The sequence below is a fragment of the Equus przewalskii genome, chromosome 8, assembly GCF_037783145.1.
Source record: "Equus przewalskii isolate Varuska chromosome 8, EquPr2, whole genome shotgun sequence".
Classification (NCBI taxonomy): domain Eukaryota; kingdom Metazoa; phylum Chordata; class Mammalia; order Perissodactyla; family Equidae; genus Equus; species Equus przewalskii.
Window position 1 is genome coordinate 18,726,126 of NC_091838.1, and position 25,385 is coordinate 18,751,510.

The following is a 25,385-nucleotide window of genomic DNA, read 5'->3' on the forward strand; positions in this document are numbered from 1 at the left end:
GGGCTCTGGCTGCTGCTGCTGTTCCTACCCACTGCCCATCTGCCTGCTCTGAAGGCAACCCAAGGATGGGGCAGGGTGGGGGACTGCCACAGAGAGCACACAGTAAGAACTGAAATATTTGACTGGACTTGGTCCTAACAGAGGCAAGTTTATTACCCTAAATGTCCTGGAAACCTTGTTGCCTCTGGCTCGAGAAGACTCCAGGCTCCGTCATTCCCGGAGAGCCGTCTGCAGCTAGCCTTGGCGTCCCTCTGCAAGTGGCTGTAACGTGAGTCACGGGGGCAGTCTCCAGTGAGGCTGAACATGAGGTGGGTACAGAGGAGAAAGGCTGCGCCTCCCCCAGCTTCGGGGCTGAAAGGCCAGCAGGCTGGGCATGGCCAATGGGCCCCCTGGGGTTTCTCGTGGGGCTGAGGGGTCAAGCATCAGCAGGGAGGAGAGGGAGCTCAGAGAGGACAGGTCATGCCAGGCCAGGCCCTGTGAGAAATGGCTCTGGTGTGGACTGCTGGGCAGACCCATAATATCAAAACCAGATATTGCCTTAGGATGGAAAGAACACGCTGGGTTCTTTCTCACAATCCTTTTCATTTAGGTAAAGGAGCAATGAGGTCCAGATGCACAATTCTTTCCCTTTGTGAAAGCCTTCTCACACTCAATGAGGGAGCCTCAGGCACACTCTTGCGGTGGTTTATTAATGTCACGAACAAAGCGTACTTTATGTTTATTTGAATTGGCCAATCAAAATGTTCTATACAAAGCAAACTTCATCATGAAATATTTAAATTAAAAATAAATTAGTTCCATCCTACAGAAATCTCCAGCTGCCATATACAAATAAAGAATGTCAGTTATAAATTAAATAAGTTAAAATAAATAATCTTAGGATACTCCGATAGGTCCAGCATATATCATCTGTTTGCTCCCTAACTTTGCTCTGGGCCCTGCTGTCTGTACTATGTAAGACTATTAGACGGTCCAGTGAGACGAGGCCCTCACTGAAGGAACACTTGACGCCCAAGTCTCCAAATCATGTTCTGATGTGAGGATTGGGTGTTCAGAGTTAAAACAACTGTTGAAGGGCAGACATCAGCAGGGTGAGAGCCCAGAAGCCTGGTCCTCTTATCCCCCCATGCCTTCTTACGTTCACCTGGAGATATGGAAACAGGCAACTTAGCAAAAAAGCAACACGTGGCCACAGAGCAGCAGCATATGACTAACAGTTGAGTCGGAGACCAGTAATGCAGCCAAGTTCTTCTTTGCACCAAGACATGGCAATTTCCAACCTAGTCTTAGATTAAATTTCACCATGGAGTCTCCAGTTATTAAATTGGTTGGATTAATTTAAGCTTCTGAATTAGAAAACAAGCCTTCTGGGCAGAATTGAGGCTACAGATGACAAATACACAGGCGCATGCCACTCATCCCCTCCACAAACAGGCATTACCAGTTGATCCCTCAGGCCTGTATCTCAGATTCCATCTCCACACGGCACTCCAGGCAGCCTCTGCCAAGCAACCGTGTTTAGCATTTGAGATGAAAATTATTTCCTAACCTTGATCTTTCTCTATATTCTGAACTATACTGTGTGAGAGAGTAAATATAACACGGGCATTGAAGCCTGCTGCCCATATGGGTTATGTGTCTTCAGACTAATTGTTTAACCACTTTAAACTGTTGTCTATTAAATGGGTAAGACCACCTAACTCAGTTGTTAGAAAGATTGGGACAATGTATGTAAAGTGCTCAGTGTCATGCCTGGCACATAGTAGGCATTTAATAAACAGTAGCTATCATTACCATATTGTCATTGTAAGGCTACTGATGTTGACAATGGAATTTATGATGACATTTCCATTGAAAGAGGAAAGCATAATATTATACATTAGGTTGAACCATATGAATTTGACAATCAATTGTTTTTGACTTACAAAAACAGCAATTTCTTCTGGTTCAACCAAATACATAATGATGTATTTTATTCAAGTCACTTACTTGTTCCAACTTTATCAAATTCTTCCCTTCAAAGATTTCCCCCAGAGACATACTCCTACCCCTCCAAACCTTCGTCGAATCCCTGCTAGAGTAAGCAAAGCAAGGAGTCTGTAAGGAAGTTGAGGACCCGGTATCTCATTCCACTGTCTGGTATCTAGTCACATGACCTCTTAAGGCCTTGGCTTCCCCATCTGAAGATAGGGAATAATTGTGCTTTCTTTAATAGGGACTTTTTGAAAATAAGAGATAGTGGAAGGGAAAGCACTTCTGGAAGTTAAAATCATTATACCAAAATAAGGTGGTATTAATTCCACTAGACTATGCCACTTCAGAAAACATTAGCATACAACATTCAATTTTTAATCATGTTTTTCTACAGAAAAGCTGCATGTAAAAGAATCGAGAATTCATGCAATCATGCCAAATGAATAAAACTGACCTTAACAATACTCTCAAGGGGATATTAGAACTGCTAAGTAAACATATAGTGCTTTGTCATTAAAAACCAGACCTCCTGAAGATGAAATAAATGTGATAACAGAATAGTAAGTGCCTCAAACATCAAGCTCTTACATTTATGCCAGAAATCACACACATTAGAACGACTCACAAGGAAGACTGAGGAATTGCCTGCTTCCTTCCTTGGAGGTTTTTAAAATGGGTCAAGTTTGATTTTGGTGTGGTTTTGCTTATAGATAGGGATATAAACTTTATGACCTCCCAAGTCACTTTCAGACCAATGGCTTTATCGATTCTAAGAAGGTACAGTTTCTTTCGCCTTCGAGGGAAGTTCCTGCCCTGCATCCTAAGCCAGGGTGATTGGTTAAGAAGGGAGGATGATGTGTTTGGACCAGCTACTAGCAGAGGTGAATGTGGCTCAGCTCCAATCTGGAAGTTTTCTCCCTTTGTGCAGTGAACTTTGCCCAACGCCAGGCACCTGGAGGGTCACCTTTAGTCGGCTTCAAAGGCGCTGTTGGTAGCTCCCACATATTCAGACTTCTTCTTGTGCCTTGTCCACATTTTCCGGAGGATGCTGGGGACACCGCAGGAGGCACTTCCTGTCAGCGGCAGGGAGGCTTCTGCTCCCTGGGGAAGGGTTGGATACTCCTCAGTCATCTTCTTGAGATGTCTGGATCTATAGAAAAGCCAGGGATGGGTGGGGAGGCAGTCACTTCATTGAGCCAGACTTTTAATTTTTGCCCTTGAGAAGAGTAGCCAGACTTCTCACTCCAACTCTGCTCACACATCCTGTGACCAGGCTGGAGGGTCACTGTTGGGACCCTCGCAGGAATGACGCCCTGGGGGATCCTCACATGGGTGAAGGAAGGAGGTGGCTCTGGGTACACTGGTTCATGGATCTCAAGTTCTGCTCTTGTCCCAAGTTCTCTTTTACCACCTCTCCCACCTTTACATGAACAATCTTGCTGGAAAGGGCAGATGTCCCAAAGCATCAGCTACTGAAAGAACATGAGCTCTGGGACTGAATCCTGCTCCGCAGCTACTGTGTGACCTCAGCAAGTGACTTAATCTCGACCAGCCTCAGTTCCCTCATGTGCAAAATGGGGATAATTTCAACTAGTTCACAGGGCATTTGTGAAGAGGAAAATGAGATAATAAAGCCTCCAGCAATAAATGTTCATTTTTCTCCTCATTTGTTCCCTAGTGAAAGAGATGGCCTTCCTTTTCAATAGCCAGGGTCCAGGAACAAATTGAAATGAGAATGCCTGAACTTAGAGACAAAGGAACCATTTAGAACCCTTCGCAACACAGTGATGTGGATCAGAAAGGTTGACCTCTATTGAGGCACAGTAAGTTTTTGCTGGCTTGCTCAGCAGTCAGCAACAGCTATTGCTGCTCAGAACAATTTGCTACTAGAACTTAATACAATCTAAGCGATTTTCTTACTTTTCTCCAATTAGGTTCCAACATATTGAGTGACTTCGCTTTTATACTTCTTTCTACATGACTTTCTCTTATCTAGAAGGGCTTCACACTGGTGTAGTCCTCCCTGTACTCTCACAGTTTTCAAGCTGTGCACCACTTGGGTTGATATTCTAGCCCGTGGTCCTGCACATGTGCATAGCTGACATGTTCCCAAGTAGTGTCTTTCCAATTACTAGATTGTAAGTTTCTTGAAAAATGATAGCAACAGTTAGTGCTAAGCTCCTCACACATGATCTCATTCAATTCTCACAACCACCCATCAAGAGGGGTACTATTATCATCCTCATGTTTTGGTTTTGTTTTTAAATAAATGAGGACATGGAGGTCTGAATAACTTGCCTCAAGTCATAGCTATCAGTGGCAGTGCCAGGCAAGCAAGAGATCTGAGTCAAGAGCCCAGAGCCTTCCTCATCTCCTAAACCACTTTCCTGCTAGCTGCAGTACGGAGGGTGGTGGCAGAGGAACAAAGGCACATACTGAATTGAGTCTGAGACTCTTGCCTGCCATCTTCTCAGTGCAACATGGAAGGCAATGAGGGGGTCGCTGGGCGATTATCCACTCCTGCTGCTCTAGCTGCTGGTTCTAGACCAGAATGAACAGCAACATGGGGCTTATAAATTTGGTTTGAAACTTTTCTGTCTTAAGCACTTCCGTACCTTTGGGGAGGGATCCTTAACCTAATTCATGAGGCATCTCTGACACCAGTGTGGGAGGCTCTGAATAAGGCCTGTGATTACATTTATCTAATTAACCAAAACCCCTCCCAAATGACACTTCTCCAAGTCTAAAGAGTGGTGTTAACGAAGTGGAAACCATCAGAAACACTTCAGCCTAATCCTAGGGAAACAGCTGATGAGGCGCGCCAGGGACCCAGGATTATTGCCCTCATTAAAAGGTAATTTACAGCTGGCATGGATTTTATTTTAGCATCTTGAGAGTCTGCAAACCAGGCCACCTGTTACTCTTCTGCCGCAGGACCAGAGCAGGCAGGGAGCCCCGCAGGCGGCAGGGCTGGGAGGCACAGCACTTACCCTCTTGTCAGAACAGCTCCATTCTCTGGGCCTGTGGCTGCCACCTCCAGGACGGTGGGGGCTTTCACTGAGATCCGGGCCACCGGAGGAATCTGGGTGGTGGGGAAGGGGAAGGGAATATGAGCTGTAGCCATGTTCCCAACTCTGGCACTGACTGGAGCCATTTGAAAGGGGGATGGCTAAATGGAACCACCCCCAACCTAGGGCAACAGTCCTTACGCTTTGGCGGGCACCAGCCTCCTCTGCAGGGCTTGTTAACACAGTGCTGGGCCCACCCCAGTTTCTGATTCAGTAGTTCTGGTGTGGGCCTGAGAATGTGCATTTCTAACAAGTTCTGAGGTGCTGCTAGTCCCGGGACCCCACTTTGACAACCACCAACCTAGAGAAACTTGAGACAGAGCAACTCAATCTGAGAACACACCCCCACTAGCTGTGTCCACTTTGTCATCGAATCCTGCAGATTCTTGCTTGGAAATACTGACTAGATTAGTGCCATCCTCTCCATTTCCTCTGCTGCAGCCTTCAGGGCCAGTCACCGGGACCTCCGTGTTTCTGACCAGACCCGCCACATTCCCTAGGCCTTCCTGGACTCGAGCACTGCAGGGCCTCCCCACTGCAGGGCAGGCAGAGGCCAACTGCAGCCTGCTCTTCAAGGCCCTTCAAACCCAGACTCTCCCTCATCTATGCAGCTCCACCCCTATGCAGTACACCCCACGTGTACCAACAGTTCCAGTCCCAGCAGGCCTGTTCCTGCCCTTCCTAATGCTCACGCACAACTCCGCATCTTCACTCAGCTTTTCCTTCACTCTCCACATTGAGCCTCATCTCTGCTTGCCCTTCAAGGCCACTTCTTACAGGAAGCCTTCCCTAAGGCTGGTGGCCAAAGTTGATTTTTCTCTGTCCTCACGTCCCCACTGCACTGATTACCTGTGTGACATCCCACCAGTTCTATCTTTTTCGGTTTTCTACTTGTTTCCTGTTTGTCCAGTCTCTGAGTCCCCAGGAGGCTGTGTACTGTGTGGCAGGGACTGGGATTAACCCCTTTGGTGGTCCTCCTCAGCTCTCCTAAAGGAGGTGGTGAGTGCTCAAGAAAACATGGGCTGAATTGAAAAGTAACCGGTGGCCTAACCAGGGCTGAGTCCAGCGTTTGCTCAGTCCATAGACACATGTTATGCTTTGTTTCTCTGCCCCAAGTCCCACTGAAGGTTTAAGGTCACCACATTCCTGGAATTGCTGGGAAATTCCAGGTCAAGGACACTATGATTCACCACCCCCTTCTCTCTCGAGCTGGCCAAAGGTTGTGGGCAGAGCTACTGTGCCACCTTGTGGCCTCTTGGGAGCTCTCCCTCCCCATTGTGTCAAGGGCCCCAGGAACATACAGCCCCTCCTTCTCCACTGTCCTTAGTCTGATCTCCAGTGCATTTCAGCATTGAATCAGATTTAGCCGTGTGAGCTCTGCACTGCCGTGACAGGCCACCGATGAGCTGCAGGACCCCAGCCCCACCGTCTCAGGCCCAGGCCCAGAGGAAGGGGCAGTCAAGCTGCCTCTTCGTCCTCCGCATTATTATTGGCCCCTCCTGTGTAACTGTGTCCCCATCACCACCCTATCCCATCACAACTTTGGCCTCCCGGCTGCAGCTACCTCTCTGCCAACAGCACTGAGCCCAGCCCAGGGCCCGGGGGCAGGTAATCCAAGGCTGTGAGCTGTCCTCTTCCCCTTGGCTTTAGTCTTCCTCTGGGCTCAGCTGAGGGCAGCTGTTTGAGCTGTCACAGCCCGACAACCTCCACTCTGTGGAAGCGGCCCAGCCATCTTCAGTTTCCCCTGAGTACTAGGTTGGGGCAAGGGGCTCCTGACAAAACAGCCTGTCCCATGCCTGCCCCATATGTGGTTTTCCTAATACACCTAAATGAGATACTTGGATTAGATTTCCTACTCAGACCAGGAGTGAAGTGCTCAGATCTCTGTCCGACTTGTCCCATAAGGATGAAGAGACTGGCCCAGACAATCCTGGGTCTCTTCTAGTTCTCACATGGCACAGTTGATGAATCTTGAGAGCTGATGTTCACAGAGCTCAGGATGCTCGAGCCCATCTCACCTCCATCCATGACTCCACCCCTACCATGCTAACCCAGAGGGTACCCACATTCATGCCCAGAAGATGGAGATGTATTTTTGTCAGGGTGATGCTGAGCTAGACCTGCACATGTGCCACCTGAGCCCCCTTCAGGGAGGAATACGCTGCCCAGCTGCAGGAAGACAAGCAGCAGAGGGCCTCATCTAAGGTCACGCGCTCCTGGGGCAGCCCACATGCCGTGCAGAACAAGGAGGAAACATAAAAGCTTGGCCATTTGGGTCCAACTTGGGGCCCCCTGGATGGGCAACACTTACCCCGGACCTCCCACCAGGAGGTGTCAGGCCTGCCGGGTGGTTCAGCATTCCCTGTGCCCAAGTCTGCCTCCCTTCTGCTGTCACAGGTATTGATCCCTAATACACATCTCAAACCCCAAACCTCCACGCCTGCTCCAGGTGCAGTGCCCTCAGAGGTGTCCCGTCCTGAGATGACTGGTGTTTTGGGTTTTCACGATGCTTGAGACCCTGGCATCTCTTTATTCCCGTAGCTGTCCCAGGAAATTAGTCAGGTATTTCCACCTGGCAGAGGCCTACCATGGAAACCACTTATTGCTCCCCATGTTTGAAATGTTTGCTAGGTAATACCTTCTTCTGTTTGCCTAAGAGCTGAACTTCTGGCCGGAGAGAGCAGCAGCCAGGGGCGTGCCACAAGCTGATGGAGAGAAAGGGGAAAGAACCCTCAGGCCTGGAACAAAGGACACTGAGTCTCTCTTCATGGCGCAGTCAGGGCAAGAAGTTTAAAGCACAACAGATACAACTAGCCAGGCTTATTGTACTTACCAAAGATTTTCCATATGCTCTACTGCCGCACAGATTTGCAGATTTGGGTTCAGAAATCCCCACTGCAAAGTTGAACAGAGGAGACGTTACCCAGGGGCTCTGTGTTCTACGTCTCCCTGGTTCAGCATCAATTATCTCGTTAGCTAATCAATCACAAGCAGGGAATTTCTAAAAGGCTTTGTACCAAGCAGCAAACTCAGGCAGTAGGGTCAGGCAAGGGGGCACCTGTCAAGGGTCACTTGCATGCCTAGCTCTCTTCCAGCGGCCAGAACTAAGGTCTCACAAGAGCACGTGTGTGGAAGCATTTAGCACCATGTCTGTGCACAGTAGGTGCTCAGAGAATGTGCCCTCAGCTCCTCTTCCCTTCCTAAGGCCCCAGATCACAAGGGGTTATCAGGAGTTAAGTCTTCACAGCTGGGATCAATTACCCAACCAGGACACCTCTCTAGGAAGATGAGCCGAGAAGTCCTGCCTGGGGACGGGGGAAGTAGAGCCTCAGAACATGGAAGGACTGGAGTCTGTCAGTGTCCTGAGACACCAGCCACGTGAGATAGATGAACATGAGAATCTCTTGCTATGCCTTTGTTCCTGAGGCCCGACCTACTTCTCAGTAATTTCTACCCTGAAGCCTGCAGCTTCTGAGAATCCAGGTGTTGAGCTGAGGCAGCAGCAATAGGTGGGGGAAGTTAGCTTTCAACATGGTCCTCTCCTGGGGCAGATGTTCCAGAATGAGCCCCATCCTATCACATTACAGCACACCAAAATGCAACACTCCCACTCCCTGGAAAAAATCTCAATGCCAAGAAAATAAAAAATGACCAGACTATCAAGATCAACCATAATGTGCAATACTTTGGCATAAGTAACAGCTCATATTTCAGTATCTACTGTGTGTCAGGCACCATGCTGAGTGTAAAACATGAATACAGTTTCATTCAATCCTCACCTAACATGATACCTACCTGTTAGGTATCATGATAGTCCCTACTTTCTAGATGAGGAAACCAGGGCTTTAGAGAAACACGACAATTAAAATGAAGCCAGGTAAGGACAATCTAGGGAATGGCAAACTGACCTCTTTGGTGAACTTTCAGGGTTGGGGAACTTGACTGAGGGACCCCCCCAACCCAGTCTGGGAGGACTTTGCCAGGTGGAAAGAGACAGGGAGGGCAATCCATAGAGGGAGCAGTGTCAGCGAAGGAAACAGAATATAATATAGTAGTCAGAGAATTCCACTGCGGCTCAGGGTTGCTCTGTGTATGGACAGAAGATGGTCCTAGGGAGGTCAGCAGAGGATGGGTCTTGGACGGCCTTGGACATGGTCTGGAGGGTGGTCAGGGGTGGGGAGGACACAGTGTTAAAAGAGTGATAGCAGAGGCAGATTTCTGCTTTAGAAGACCCCTCTGGTAGCCTTGTCGAGAAAGGGGGACTGGTGGCTGAGGGCCAGGGTTGGCTGCAACACAGATGAAGGGAGTCTGAGCCCAGGGCCTGAGGTAGGTACCAGGAAGGAGAGACGAGACATAGCTAGGAGCTGACGCTGTCAGTGCTAATGTGTGAAGTGGTGGGTGGAGTGTGGTTGGGGCAGGACAAGGGAGTGTTAGGGAAAACATCCCAGTGGCTTGCTGGAAAGATGGATGAAGGCCTCAGCAGAGAAAGGAACAGAAATTTGAAGGAGGAAGATGAGTTCCCTTTGAACAAATTGATTCTGAGGTGCCCAGGGACAACTTGGTGGAGAGATTCTGCAGGCAGCCCCTTCTCCCAGGCCCAGGAGGGGGGCTGTCCCCTTTCCAGGGACTGAAGGCCCACCTGCTCAAGGCTCATGGTGAGACTTTCTCAGCCGGGCCTCTGCCTTCAGAGTCCCTGCAATTTCCAAGATTCCTCAGAGAATCTTTCTCCCACGTGGGAAGACTACAATATCTGGGAGCCTTCTCCTATAGCTCAGAAAAGAAACAAGTCCCCAGATCTGAGACCCCTGGAGACACACGCCCTTCTGACAGGAGGATGGAAGACTTGATGCCAGGCCTTTCGTGTGGAGAGCTCTGGGGTCTAGCTTTGACTCAGAAACCCTCCTGCTGTCCCACCCCCTCTGGAATCTATCAGATTGGGGAAGCTGAAGAAATTGAATCAATGCCCAGCTCAATCGCTTTTTTTTAAACCTGACTAGCACATTCCCTGCATGAGCTGACTGTCACATGTTGGGCAGATTCTCTCCATTTCATAACTTACTGTTCTCCTCTTTCAGAACAAAAGACTGCCTTGGGCAATCCAGGCTTCTACAAACTACTTCGAAAGGGAAGAAAGTGGCCCCTAATACTAGACAGTAGGGAAGACATTATTCTCCCAGGGGGAAGAGGCATTAGCTAGGAAATCAGGAGACCCAAGATTTAATCTCAGTTCCATTACTAATGAGCAGTGTGACCTTGGATAGGTCAAATAGTGTCTATGGTTTCAGTTTCCTCTTCTGTAAATCAGCAGGGGGTGGTTGCCAGCAAGTTCTCAGGAGATTCTGCTGCTCTGGGGACCCCACTTTGAGAAACACCCATTAGATCATCTCTAAATCCCTGCTAATCAATATGTTGTCCTCAGACCAACATCATTAGCATCATTTGGAAGCTAATTAGAAACAAAACCTGGGGCCCTACTCAGTCCCATTGAATTAGAATCTGCATAAAAACAAGATATCCAGGTGAACCTTCTGCACACTAAAATTTGAGAAACATGGCTCTAAATTCACTTTATGATTCTGAAGCGAAGATATTCTTTCTACACACACATGCACCCACCCACCTGCCTATATATAGACACAGAAAAATTTATCTCTTCTTAATTTGCAAGGCAGATTGTGGTTTTCCTAATGCTTTCACTCTACGTACATATGTGTATATGTAATCACTTAACTAGAGAATATAGCTTGATTTATGTATTCTTATAAAGAGGATCGTAAAACCAGGTTAGGGCGTTAGCGATCATAAGACATCTTAGAGATCCAGTCTGGCATCTATGAAGCAGCAAAGAGAAGCTGGATGGATGAAAGGACATCATAGAGTCTTATTTCAGCTCTTGTAACACAAAATTAACACCAAAAAAGCTTTGAGAAGGACATCCCAGACTTGCCATTGTGTATTTTTGGAATTAAAATATGAATAACTTTAGGCTGTGGGCATAACAGAAATAAAGTAAACCAGCCATTAAAGGCAAAATACCAGCACAGACTTCAGCAGGCTGGATGCAGACTCCTGTTTAACTGCTTGGGGTGGAAGCCATTTTCAAAAATAATGTTGAAGGTAAGACTATGTTTCCAGTTTTCAAAACAAATTTGTCCCTAAATTCTTTTCATAGATTGTTGAAATAGGCTAAGTCATTCAAGTTTAAAATGGTGAGATTTTAAGAGGGCATAACTAACACACACGGCTGTAAAATAAATAATGTTGGCTTCTTTTGCTTCATGAGTCATGTCTGCACTGGCTTTCTCTTCCCCAGAACAGAATGATTTTCATCTCTTCCTGAATCCGGCAGGGCTTCCTGTGGAGCAAGATGGTAGATGAAAGCATCTTTGCTCCTTACCCACACCCAGAAGCGAGTGTTTTACAGGTGAAGGTGTTTTTATGGTGCTGCTGTAGGTGCGGCCCAAGAGCAGGTGCATTCAGAGGAGGAACAGCATGGACCTGGGAAAAGCCGTAGTCCCCACGCCACAGGTGCTGCGCTCACCTGGCGTGACGGAGGACGCCCGAGAGGACTACAACACGGGGGGACAAAACACACGCGAGGACGCACACACTGCGGCTGCTGCTCTACATGCGTCACTGCCCCCCCAGGGCGGGTCCCCGGCCTCGGCCGGACGCACGTACCGGGTCTGGCCGGGGTCTTCGCCGGCTGGGCGCCGGGCGGCCGCGCGGTCTGCAGCCGGCCCGACCTGCGGCCCTCGTCCCGGCGGTCGCTGCGGTGCGGCAGCAGCTCCAGGGCCCGGGGCGTGTGGAGGTCCGACTCGATCACCACCTGCCGGGAGGAGGAAGGACAGTCAGCTTGTTCTCCCCCGGATCCCAGGACCCACGGCGAGGCCCAGGCCGGCAGCTTTGCAGGTGGACGTCGTGCTGGCAAGGAATGATCAGAGCCTCCTTCCTCCGGCGAGTGCTAGGGGCAGTGAGAAAACCTGGGTAAACTGGCCTGAATCAGTTAACTGTTTTATTTAACTTCAGCGTCTCAGATGGTGCCATGGTGCAGGAAATGAGGGTTCTGGGGGTTCTTCACGAGCAGTCCCTTCACAGAGGCAGGAGCCTGGGCCATGAGGCCAAAAATCCGGGCTAGTCACCTGCTCTGTGGCCTGATGTACTTTGACAACAGGACAGGCTATTTGAGATACGGACAGTCCTGGAAATCGGCATGTGACAGTCTTTGCAGCCATGTGGATGCCCTTGTTCATGCAGAGGGAATACCTAGGGAGAGGACTCCGGGCCCAACTGATTCCCAGGTTTTAAAAAGAAAGAGGCTGCTGGCAAGACAGAGCACGCACACTTCCCCTCCCCCCTACAGAATGCCTAGGGCGGAGGTCCGGGAGGAGCTGGGAGATGGATTTCCACAGGGGTGGTTCAGTAAGTGGAGATCTCCTGAACCAGAACAGGGTGAGAAATGCTGAGGCCTTTTTGGTAATGGTCACCTGCTGAATAGTTATTCTGAGAAGTCCATTAAGGGGAAATACCCCTTTAATCAGAGCCCACCAAAAAGGGCCTTAAAGCTTATAATAAAAAAGCTTAAATCATTGTAATAATTTAAATGTAAAAACGTGAGACAAATATTGTATTTTATCTTACGACCAAGAGGGATGAAGGGAATTTTAGCAGTCTTTGCTGCATATCCTGCATGTTTCTATACATATCCAGGACACGGGGGTCTTCATTCTGAATGTCTTCACTCCCCCACAGCTGTGGGAACCTCCAACGTTACATGGCAGCTGCCCTGAGGTTGGCATTCACTGGCTCGCTCCTTCCTTCTGCAGAAATCCTGCAAAGGCACGTTCTGTGCCAGATCCTGGGCACACAGCGCATCTGTGAGTGAGGTGGCCCCATCTCAGCCCTTACCATCTGGCTTCTGACAGATCCCTCTCAGTTGTCTGAATATAACAATTGTATTACTTTTGGAGGATGCTGAAGCAAAAAAGACTGATTTTGTGTGTGTGTGTGTGTGTGTGTGTGTGTGTGAGGAAGATTGACCCTGAGCTAATACCTGTGCCAATCTTCCTCTATTTTATGTGGGATGCCGTCACACATGGCTTGATGAGCGGCACTCAGTCTCCGCCCAGCATCCAAACTGGCAAACCTTGGGCTGCTGAAGTGGAGCGTGTGAACTTAACCACTACGACACTGGGCTGGCCCCAAGACTGAATTTTTAAATATCGTAATGGGGTGATACTTCAATTGAGTGGAGAAAAATTGGACCTTAATAAATATTGTTGTCAGGCCCTGGGGGAAATAGATCCCTGTCCACACTTCTCATACCAAAATGAATACTAGAGCAAAGATGCATGTTAAAAAAAACCAAAAAACAAACTCTAGAATAGAATATGGCTCAATATAACATGTGTTACATATAATGGGGAATTATCCTTATGGACGTAGAACTCTTACAAATCAATAAAGAAGAAGAACAATAGAAAAATGGGGCAAAAAACATGATTCAGCAATTGACGGTAGAAATACAAATGGCTAGTAAACATGAAAAGACACTGAACAATTGTAATTAAATAAATGCAAATTAAAATAAGAATTGGTCAATGATGAAGCAGTTAACTCATTTGGGTTGAGGCAGACCTGAGTTCAAACCCCAATTTTAACTCTTGGTGGTTATGTGGAAAGGGCATATTCTGTCTGCCTGGCTGTTTGGGGGCAGCGTAAACGCCTGTCGTTAGTAGAGATTTTCGTAGCACAGCTTGCTGTTTTTCTTCATGCCACATATTTATCTACTGCATCTGAGAACGGTTCATGTCTCCCACAGAGGAAAATAAGAGGAGCTGTCACTCTGCTTCAGCTCACCACAGGTAGTCCTTTGCTTAGAAAATTAAGAGCCCAAATTTGGTCTTTTCTGGGTTAGGAAATTCACTCTTCTTAGGCCCATTTTAGGACCCAGACTCATGCATTCTTTGGGGAAAACTGATAATTCAGGAATGTGTAGGATTTGTCCCCTTTCTCCTCAGGGCCCTGCAGAAGGAGGTGTTTCTGTTTTCAGCACGCCTTCAGCGAGGCTCGGGGCAGCACCCGTCCACCCCGCGCCAGCCGTGAGACGCAGCCGTGGGTGGTGTGGCACTCAGCTCCCTGCACATGCGTCCCCTCTGCTCTCCGCCTTTCCTTCCTTCCTCTTAGCACTGCACTCTGCATGCTGCTGCGAGGCCACCAGAATACTTGAACTTCCTGGATTAGTGGAAATTTGGAGCCCCGTTCCCCTGGACACGTGTGCTGTTTGGTCTAAGGGCCCTCCCCTGGAATGTGAGTCTTCAGGTTGAACAGGAAAGACCTGAGTCTCATGACTTGACACTCAGTAGTGTCTTTGCTGTTGACCTCCCATCACAGGTATTCCTGATTTTATCTTCATTCTCTCAGCATTCCTCTAAGGGAGGAGGAGCGAGGACTGGTGTGTTTTCAGACCCACTTTGTAGAAGGAGAAAGTGAGGCAGGATGTGAAAGCCTGAGTCGTCCCTGGGGGAGACCTAGCATTTTCTCTTCTGAATGGGAAGCAAGTGCTCCTTTCAGGAATGAGAAGTGCCACCTCTGCAACCCCTTCTCTGCAGTTGGAGGCAGAGAGGAGAAGAGAATGGGAAGGGAGAGAGTGGAGTGGCATTAGCTGCTCAGCCTCGGCTGGGTTTAGGAGGTTTGCTGGGCTGGAGATGAGGCTGCTTAGTTCCCAGGTCATGACTTAGGGCCCACTGCCTCTTCAGGGTGTATTCTCCAGTCCCCCAATGGATGCCAATAGCAAGAAAGGAAAGAGGAGAGGGACCCATCTCAGGAGATTTCCCTCTCATAGCTGGCCTTCTACTTGGTTCTTATTTCCCACAATAACAGAGGCTCTGAGAGGGCTCCAGAGCAGTGCGTTAGGCCCACACCAGGGGGTGGACAGCTGAATGGATGGTTGTGGCCTCCTGAGAGCCCGGTTTATTTTCTGGTCTGTAGGACACAGTCTGGGCTTGCTGCTGCTGCTGGTCTTAGAACAAACTGGCCTGAGAGTAGGCTCTTTAGCACCCTGAGTACAGGGATAAGATCGGGGAACTGAGGGGGTAGAGGGGTGGATATTAACAGGGAGAGAGAAGGAGAGACAAGGGTTTAATGTTGGATTTTTCTTTCCTAGGTCAGCAAACTGCCTGCTGAAAGCAGGGGAATGTACTAGTCAACAAGCTTTACTACAGTAAATTGAGGCTTCCCTGCTGGTCTTAGGTCAGTGATGGGAAGAACAGAGCACATGGGCTAGCACACAAGCCCCAGGATTCCATCCACTGATGCCTTCAGTTCGCACTTGTTTGTTTGCCAGCCTAGGGGGCTGGTAGGGAGTTAGAAAGACAGGGGAGACAGAGGGGATGGAGAAGCATCATGATTTTGGGCTAATGGGATCCGTAGCAATGTTCTATTCCAACTCCCTAATTTTACACATAGGGAAACTGAGGCCAAGAGAGGCTATTTGTCTTCAAGGTCACAGAGCTATAAGGGGCGGAGCCAGGATGAGAACCACGGTTTCATGATTCCTAAATGAGTGCTCTTTGTAAGACCCACAGAAATGCCTACATCCAGATAAGGATCTTCAAGTGTAATTGATTGCTCAGTGCATTTTGACAAATCAGATGACCGGACAAATCCCTCCTCCACAAGGCTGCAGTCTGGGGAGAATGTGACATTTACAGTCTCATTTCTTCATCTTTCCTGATGACGGCCCTGCTGCTTATTAGGAAGGGGCTCTGAAGCACAGTGGCAGTGGCTCCGTTGTACTGGGAGGCCTAACCGACCTGCACCTTAGAGTGAATTTATTCCTTTGAGCTACTCTTAGGATGTTGGTGGCATCAGGATGATCAGGATGTCAATAAAATTGCCTAACAATCCAAGACTGGGGAGATCAGAGAGACTGTCTAGAGAAGGAACATTGTGTGGCTGCCCTGGGTTCAGAAGAAAAGGTAACTTAGGAAGAGTCCAGAGAGGGAGGAAACTGGGACACTAAGCATGATTCAGAGAGGACAGAGATATTTGTCATGGTAGCCCAGGGAGGGAGAATAGACACAAATAAGAATTTCAGGACAAAGAAAGTTGTAAACATTGGTACATTAGAGCAGTTGCAAAATATGAATAATTTTCTTGGGAATTTAAAGGGAAGCCAAGGGCCAGTTGAATGAGGAAACAAGAGATCAGAGACAAGTCTTTGTTTTTTGGACTCAGTTTCCCCATCTTAGGTGGACTAAGGGACCTTTCCTGTCTGTTCTAATTTGAATGTTCTGTACGGCTGGGGCTGAATTTTACAAGCAAATGATGAGTCAGGCTGTTAGAGGAAATCAGACATTCAGAGGAAAGCTCAAAGGCCAGAGGGTGTTTTTAAGGTTCTGGCTTGGGCTTTATTAAGTTGTCTGGAGGAGGATTGCATATTTGAAGACAAGACCCTAGCTTTTGATTTTTTTGGGGGGATCAAAAGCAATTTTTATATGTATTCATAGACGAGTCATTTTTTTTTTTTCTCTGAGTAAAACTACTTTTGAAAGGGAAAGTTCCACAGTGCCTGGCTCACGTTGATTGGATATTCCAAGAGGTTGTGCCCCCGTTTTGGTGGTTTTGTGTCTCATGCCCATGTGGCTTCGCCTCCACCATTGAGAATAGTCTCCTTTGTTTAGGTCCTAAATCTCCTGGGAAGTTTCTTCCCTAGAACCCTATTTAACTACTAGAAAGTATAATGATTTGGTTTCCACTTTAAAACCTTTTGTAACCACCATCTGTCCTTATAAAGCCAGTAGGTATTGGTGTAAGGGGTGATTCAAACAGGAACCTTGTTTAAGGCTGGAAATTTAAGGCAAGAGCTCAGTTAAGAACTAAATATTCCAATTCCAGGGGATCTTCCCTGAGTCAGGAATGATTTGTGGCTCCTTCGAATCCAGAGTGATGCCGAATTCAGACTGAAAGTTCTGTTGTGAAACTTTTCGTAAACTTTACCTGCAAACAACCCTTTCCATTTCCATTTTTGGTAACACCCACTGCTCCTTGAAAGTTGGGAGCATTTTCTTTCTAGACTGTGGGCTTAAGTTTTCAGGGACCACGAAAGATGGGAATCTTTTGCCCCACAACAGAGAAATTTTCCATCCATTAAAAGCCCTTTGCTTTCTTAATATGTGAAATATTCTCAAAAGTCACTAAAAATAGGGGCATACAATTGACAGAAAAATGGGCAAAAGACTTGAGTGAAGAACCTGTTGGGAAAAAATATCAAAATCTATGAAAAGATGAATAATAATATTAATAATTCAAGAAATGCAAATTAAAACAGTAAGATATTTTCACCTATAAGATTGTCATGGATTAACAACATTGGCACCATATACTATTGGCTCAGAAGTTTGGTTTAAGGTACTTTAAAACACAGTTGCTACAAGTTTTTCAATGTTTATATCTTTTGAGCATTTTCATTTTTTAAATTGAGGAATAATTGACATAAAACATTGTGTAAATTTAAGAAGTACGACGTGTTGATTTGATAACACAGCATTTTCATATCTATGAATTTATCCTCAAAAACATTTGCATAAGAGCATAAAAAAAATGTTGAAGAATATTTCTTGCGGCATTGTTTTAGTGGAAAAAAATGGAGAAACCTCTTTATTGATGATTTGGTTACATAATTTAGAAAACTTCAGATTTTGTTTGGGTTGAAAAGTATAGTATATTCATACAGTGGCATACTCTGCAGCCTCTATAAGGGGTAGGGGATATCTATACTTATTCACTGGCATGTAAAGATGTTAAAGATTTATTGTTTCGTGAAAAAAACAAATTGCAAAACAGTGTGTTATTGAGCAATAAAGCATAATAATTATATGTTAGTGTATGGGAAATTTTCACTTAAAAAAACACCAGTACTTACTGAATGCTCAGTATGTGTCAGGCTCTGGACCAAGCACTTTACATGTATTAAATCATTTGCTCCTTCCAATGGTTCTTGAGATATGTGCTCTTGTCATCCCCGTTTTAAAGCTAAGGAAGCTGAGTCCCAGAATGGTTGGGCAACTTGCCCAAGGTCACAGAGCTAGAAACGGATAGAACTGGGACAGAAGCCCAGGCAGTTTGACTCTAAGTCTGCATGCCTAACACTATGTCCTACAGCTTCTCAGGACCTTCCAATGCTATAGTTTGTATTTTTGTAATGTTTCAAATTTTATAATGGGCATATACTGCTTTGGGAATTTTAAAAACACTAAATGTATATAAAAACAATGACTAAAACCCCATCTCACTCTCAGGACACTTAAAATTTTCTTTTTTAAATGGAGAATACGCTTTTAAAAATGGAAATACTTAGAAAATCAAAATGATGTTCTACGAAAAATTGTGACAGATATGCTAGAAACTCCAGTATAACCAAAAGGAAACAATTAGCAGTTGAAATAAGCCTTTTAAAGTGCAAAGATGTATTGACAGCTTTATATAAAGAAACCTGTAAGTAAAATGAGAAATTCACAGCATCATTAGGCTCTAAAGACATGTAAACTAGTTTTAAGGTAATGTATATGCTTATTAAAGTACCAAAAGATAATACTGAAAAATGAAAGCTAGTGTTGGTGAGGTAAATGGAAAAGCATTGCGGGAAGTCTGGCAATTGTTCAGAATTCCTGGTAATGTGTGACAAACTGTAAACAGAAATCATTTTTTAAAAATCACTATTATTTTCCACATCTAGCACAGTGTCTCTTACACGCAGTAGGAATGCAAATATTTGATGAATGGATGGATGGGTGGAACTGTTCTAATCCTTTTACTTGTTAATTCTACTTTGAGGCCTATGCACCACGGAATTAATCCAAAAGAATAGTATTTTGTACAAATAAATTCATTGCACTATTTATAATAGTGAAAAAATGGAATATTGCAAATGCCAAAAATAGGAGAATACCTAGGCCAGGGATGAAATACCCACATCGTGGTGGATTCTGTTTAAATAAGAAAAAAATGTGTATATGAAATGAGATTTACACTTTGCGTCTGGGGAAAATGACAGAATAGGGGGATCCCATTCAAAGCTGTTTGTTGTCTGGTTGACGTTTGTCATTTACTTTGGTTAAGTGGAGGATGGAGAATGCAACAGCGACAACTTGGGATCTAGAAAACCTTCCCGGTTTTTGAGAGCAGGGGAGAGACAGAGAAGAAGCTAGATATTGCTTTTTTAATGAAAGTCAATCAAAGGGATCAAAATGAAGTTTCCTTACATTCTTGGTCAAGAGGTGTTGAGAGCTTTTGACTCTTCTTCTGGCTGGACTGGACACTGGAAAGAGAGAGAAAAGAATGGTTTTAGAGAACACTGTGAGGCTGATGTAGCTACAGTAACAATACCGAGAGGCTTCGCACCTGGAGTGGGGCAGGGGCACAGAGGAGGGGGAATGGGAAGAAGAGGCAGATTGCAATTTTGATTTTAGATGTTATTTTGTTGAGTGCACCAGAGTTCATAGCAGCATTATTCACAATAGCCAAAAGGTGGAAACAACCCAAATGCCCATCAGTGGCAGAATGGATAAACAAAAAGCGGTATATACGTACAATGGAATATTATTCAGCCTTAAAAAGGAATGAAAGTCTGATACATGCTACAACATGGAGAAACTTTGGAAACATTAAGCTAAGTGAAGTAAGCCAGACATGAAAGGACAAATATTATATGAGTCCGCTTATGAGATACCCAGAGTAGTCAAATTCATAGCGACAGAAAGTAGAGTAGAGGTTACCAGGGGCTGGGGGAAGAAGGGAATGGGGAGTCGTTATTTCATGGGTACAGAGTTTCTGTTAGGGGTGATGAAAAAATTCTGGAAATGGACAGTCATGGTGGTTGCCAAACAATGTGAATGTGCTTAATGCCACAGAACTGTATACTTAAAAATGGCTAAATGGTAAATTTTATGTTGTGTATATTTTACTACAGTAAAAAAAAGCTTAAAAATCAATTAAACATAAAAAAAAAAACTTGCTTGGGAAAAGATGTGTTTTGTTGAAAATGGAGATACTCAGGCATCTCTTTTCCACACTGCTGCCAGAATGATTTACCAGGAACTGAAATCCCGCCGTGTCACCACCCTGCCTAGAACTGAAACGACTTCTTGTCGTATATCAGATAAGGGATCAGATGAGGGCTGTGCTGTTATTCTCTGCAAAGCGCTTGCAGCCCTGAAACCAGGAGTGCAGCGTGCTGGTTAATAGCCAGGGCTGCCAGTTCCTTTCACTTGTGTGTGAATCCAAACTTGACCGCTTGCCAGTTACGTGACTGGGGCAGATTACTCACTCTCTTGAAGCCTCACTTTCCTCATCTGTAAGAACAGGGTAATAATAGCACCTACCTCAGAGGGCTGTGGCAAGGATTACATGAACAAATCTTTATAAAGCCCTTGGCCCAGCACCTGGCAAAGGATAAGTTCCCAGGAATTAGCGGTGGTTATTCCGATTTTCCTCTTTCTCTGCAAGATGAGGGCAGGTGGAAGGAACAGGTGATAATGTCTAGAGCATTCCATTAGGATTTCTCTTTCTGGAGTTGTCTCCATTCCCCCTGATGTTTTCCGATTCCCCTTGCTAACCCTCCCTGTTGTTGCTTTTCCCCAAGAGAATTATTTTGAATGCTGTGCTACTGTTTACCCTTTGAATTAAACCCGCTCTCGTGTAGCTCAGGAAATAACTTCTGGTACATCTTCTTGGTAAAACCACATCTTTTATCTTTTGCATTTACTGTGAATTGTGTCTATGAAATCTTTCCCTTAAATGGCTTATTTCCTCTCTAGAAAGTAAAAATACACATTTGTCCTCTATTACAGACTTGATCTATGTCCTGTGCCTTTAAAATATATAAGAAACACAGTAACATTTGCTGTTGCCGTATTTTCATGAGATATTAAGATGGCTCAGCTAAAAAAATATATAGGTATTAGGTTACACCCAATACATGTTTGTATATGTGTGTGTTGGAAAGAGGGATATAAAACAACAATAATAAATGTAATAATAGTTCACATTGAGCTTGACCAGGTGATGGCTTGACTTATTTCATTCACTCCTCCCAGCAACTCGATGAGGCAGGTACTCTTCATCAACTCCATTTTATAGATGAGGAATCTGAGGCTTAGGGGGTCACACAGTTGATGGTGGAAGAAGGCCTACACTCTTAACAGCTAGGCAACACTGCCCCTGCGCTGAACTTGAGCTCATAAAATGTTTTGGTCATTGCGCATTGAATAAACATGGCTGAACAGTAGCATCTGGAATAGGGCATACCAGGGAGGACCGTAACGCTCACGAGTTAAAGTCAAAGCTGCCTGTGTTTCTGCAGTTAGGGAAGGTGGGGATGCAATGGAGAGTTACCAGTCTCTCTCATCAGCAGTGACTCAAGAAGAACTAGCACCGTCTTCTCTCAGAGAGTCCTCTGTTTGATGGCTTTGGAGAAGGCAAGACGTACAAGGAGGCATACTTCTTCCGTTTGCGGTCTAATATAAAATTGCAAATGCTCCTTTTCTAGAGAACAACTTCCTGAGCAGTGAAATGTCCATCAACGCTAATGAATACTTGGTTTAATACCAGGAGGTGGCCATGAATGAACATGGCAAGAAAGGAATATAGCTTAAATGTTTATCTTTGAACATATTCATTGCTCTAAATATGGAATAAAAATCGAAATCACTTTGTAAGTGATGTATTTAATGGTGCTTACCACATGCCAGGTACCGTTCTAGATGCTTTTTGTATTTATCTATATCTCATTTTTTCCCCCGTAATTACCCTGGAAGGTAAGTTCTAGTTCTCCCTTTTACAAAAATAGAAACTCAGGCACAGAGAGGTTAATCAGTCTGCCCAAGGTCACACAGTACAGAAGTGGCAGCAGTCTCTTGACCACTATGCTCAGCAAATGGAGTCAAGGTCCTGTTTTGAATGATTTTATTCAGGTGAAGTTGCTCCTGAATTGCATACAAAGGTTTTAATTAAAAAGGGCCATTTGGCTTTGCACTTTTTTCTCCTTTTAAAAATTTTTAAAGGGAAAAAAATGACAGGAAATAGATATATTTTAACATTTTCATATTTGCTTCCGATTTGTTTCCTTCTCATATAAAATAAATTAAAAGTGAGAGGATGAGTTTAGGTCCCTTTCTAGCCTCCCCTAAGTCCTCTTCCCTCCCTCCCTAGGGCTCCTAAAATCACTCATTTTATCTGTGTCTTTCCAGCCTATGTTTTCATACTTTTCTGTGGACATGTATCCATAAGCAATATACAGTATTGTTTTGTATTTCCAAATTTAATAATTGTTATCCTACATATATAATTTTTCAGCCTGCTTTGTTTTCGCTCAACATTATGCTTTTGAGCTCTGTCTGTGTTCGTACACAGAGATCTAGTTCATCCCTGTTGACTACTGTGGAGTATTCCAGAGGATGATGACACCACACTTCGTCCCTTCCCCTCTTCAAGGACGCTTAGGTTATTTTCAATTTTGCCCTCCTAGAATCAATGCTACCGTGAGCATCCACGTGTGAGAGTATTTACCGGGAAGTGGAACTGCCGGGTCAGAGGGTCAGCTTTGACTTTCTAGGTACCTTTCAGAGTCTCCAGAGAGAGTTCCAATTCATACACGTGGGCAGACTCCTAGCTCTTTTTTTCTATCTGGCAGTGGATGTCTAAAGCTTAATTTATGTTCTGCGGGCTGTCTCTCTGTGGCCAGGCTGAGTCTCTCCCTTCCCCCCTGAGCAATGGCCCCGTCGGTGGCTGACACGGGAAGAAGAAAGGAATTGTTTGAACAGGAGGTCATAACACCAGCAAACATCCACCCCCCTTCATTCAAGTCTGACAATGAGAGCAGGGGCTAAGCCGGAGTCCTGGGCTCTCCCAGCAAGACAGGGGCTGCAGGGAGAGAAGAGAGGCAGCAGGAGAGAGGGCCAAGCTTTGGAGAGGGCAAGGGAACTGTCCAGTAACCAGACACCTGGAGCTCTGACACAAAGCCCTTCCTGGGACTTGACACCATTCACCTCCGAGCACAAGGACTTTCAAAGTCACACTTTTTGGCAGTACTAGTTCTAGGTTGAGTTTGGGGGCATGGCCCGGGGGTGGGTGTAGAGGCCATCCCCCAGGTCAAGCATTATATGACCATTTCACTAGCCTTCAGGCCACCGTGGGGGATATTTCTCCTGGCATTTCACAGCACAGTTAGAAATCATTCTTTTGAGCCAGCTGGTTCTCATTTCAGAACCCACCTGCTCACTGGAGAAGAGGAAAGAATCTATCTAGCTGCCCTGGGAATTTTGTTTTCATCTCTGTTTCCGCAAACAATGGCTTGCTGTCACTTTCCTCTGGCATGTTGGGTTGCCGGTATTGAGTTAAGTGGAGCAGGGGATATTTAACTGCCCTCATTTCCCCCTGGTTGGATTGTTTCTCCACGATTGATGTTTATCCACATGCCTCCTTCTAAGAAATAATAACAACAACAAATACCATCAAAACGGAGAACCCATCAGACCTCGGAGAGCGGAGGGTAAATCATAGTAAACCAGCACGTGATTGCCCTCACCCTCCTGCATACGGCGCCACGGTCAGGAAACATTCAAGGGCAATTTTACTCACCCTTGGAAGGAATCACAGTGGTGAAAACTTCTATATTTTCGTCACTGCAGCTGTAAATCTGATGCATCGTTTCAGCCTTCTCTCCCCAAAAGTGCGTGCGAACCGGAGGCCCCTCTCTGAACCCCTAGTCGCGAGGTTTCCTAATCCACTCTGGCTCCGGGATCATTGTGCAGGTCCACAAAAGACAGGCTGGGGCTGTGAGCTCATCTCATTCCAGAGTCTTCACTGCAACATTTTCTAATCCCATCTGTCTTTTCTTTTCTTTCTTTCTTTTTTTTTTTTTTATGAATCCTATTATTGCAAACCTTTGATTGCGTGTGGAGGCTTCAGTCCCCTCCCAGCCAGGACGTATTTAACATTTTTATTTTGCCGTGTCTGCGGCAGTGAATTTGGAAGTCTTTTGTGAAGTGATGATGAAGTGAAATCGCCTACTCGGTTAGCGCCGGGCTTGGCTGGAGAATTTCACCGAAAAGGAAACGTGAATTTTAGTCCCAGCGATTCCCCTTTTCATTTCAGAAATAAAGGGGCTTTTTTTCTTTCCTCCAGAAGAACTGGATATTCAGTAATTTGTCATGTGTTAGTCTGGCTTCCTTCAAAGTTGCTATTTTAAACAAAAGGACTATTTCTCCAGAGCGTTTTCGCCTCATGCCAGTACAAGACAAGGCTGACATTTCTAGAGAGCTGTGTGCTTAGCGTCTCCTTGCACAACCTTCAAGTGCTGGCAAGGACGTGGTAACAAGCAGTGTCCCGACACTCCAGGTGCCCAATTACAGGAAGGTTATATTTTTATTACCTTAAATATCCTAATATATCTTATCCTATATATATAGGATATGTATATCTCCTATATGTTAGTCTATATATACATACACAAAAACAAGATATGGTTGAGATACATGTGTATTATGTCAAACCCACTACCTTTCATTATACCATTACAGATTTACTTATTCATGTTGATAATGATGGTGATAATTGATAGTTGATAATAATGTTAATAGTGTTAGTTGGCATTGGTTAAATGCTTGTTAAGAGCTAGGAAGCCTGATATATAAATCTCATTTAATGTCTACAACCATCAAATAAGACTATTATTTTTGCCCTCTTATAGGTGAGAAAACTGACGCATGCAGAGACTTGAGCAACTTGCCCAAGATTAAAATACCTAGTTCATGACAGAATTAGGATTAGATCCCTAACTTGGCTCCAATGTCCTTGACCACTAAATTATACTCCATTCTTCACCTCTGAAGCTGTCCTATCCCCCCTACTTGGAACTTGGGGGACCTGAGCCATAATCTCTTAGGCCTGGACTTGCCATCTATTGATATTCTATAGTAGACAAATTTGGGGCATTTGCTCATCAGGTAGTTGTCAATGTTATACCTGTGTCTCTGAGAATTGCACCCAGCCACCGAGGATGGCTCTGGAAAGCCATGTTTGTTGCACCTGAATTTGTCCCTTTGGCCACATTTGATTGAACCAGGGTGGACACCTAACACAAACTGCTGCCTCCTGGAGACAGAAATTGGGCCAAAGGGAAGATATTAACTTTGAATATCCGGGGTGGCTCTCAGGGTCAATGGGGCTGAAGGTGAGAGGAAGCTGGTGGAAGACAATGGAACTGCTGCTCTGGAAGGGACCTGAGGCCTGAATGCCAATCCAAGGTAAAGAGTTTTAGCTGGGGAAGAGGAGCAGGTACTT

General features: G+C 45.5%; 1 protein-coding gene and 1 long non-coding RNA gene across 3 annotated transcripts; one reads left to right on the plus strand and one right to left on the minus strand.

The window, feature by feature from the left end:
- Window positions 1-30: 30 nt before the first annotated feature.
- On the plus strand, window positions 31-13,623 carry LOC139085220 (uncharacterized). The gene is made up of 2 exons (XR_011543374.1): window positions 31-308; window positions 11,356-13,623. It is a non-coding gene; the product is annotated as an uncharacterized lncRNA (long non-coding RNA).
- On the minus strand, window positions 669-24,422 carry VXN (vexin). 2 transcript variants are annotated; one of them, XM_070631557.1, is made up of 7 exons: window positions 23,682-24,383; window positions 19,307-19,362; window positions 11,724-11,871; window positions 7,876-7,937; window positions 7,681-7,747; window positions 4,965-5,056; window positions 669-3,124 (listed from the first exon to the last, which is right to left on the minus strand). In XM_070631557.1, exons 1-7 carry the CDS (start codon window positions 23,746-23,748, stop codon window positions 3,098-3,100), a joined length of 519 nt encoding a protein of 172 aa, XP_070487658.1. In that variant the 5' UTR covers window positions 23,749-24,383; the 3' UTR covers window positions 669-3,097. The 2 variants fall into 2 exon arrangements, with proteins under 2 accessions (XP_070487658.1, XP_008524893.1); XM_008526671.2 differs by lacking the exon at window positions 7,681-7,747 and having other exon boundaries at window positions 23,682-24,422.
- Window positions 24,423-25,385: the final 963 nt, after the last annotated feature.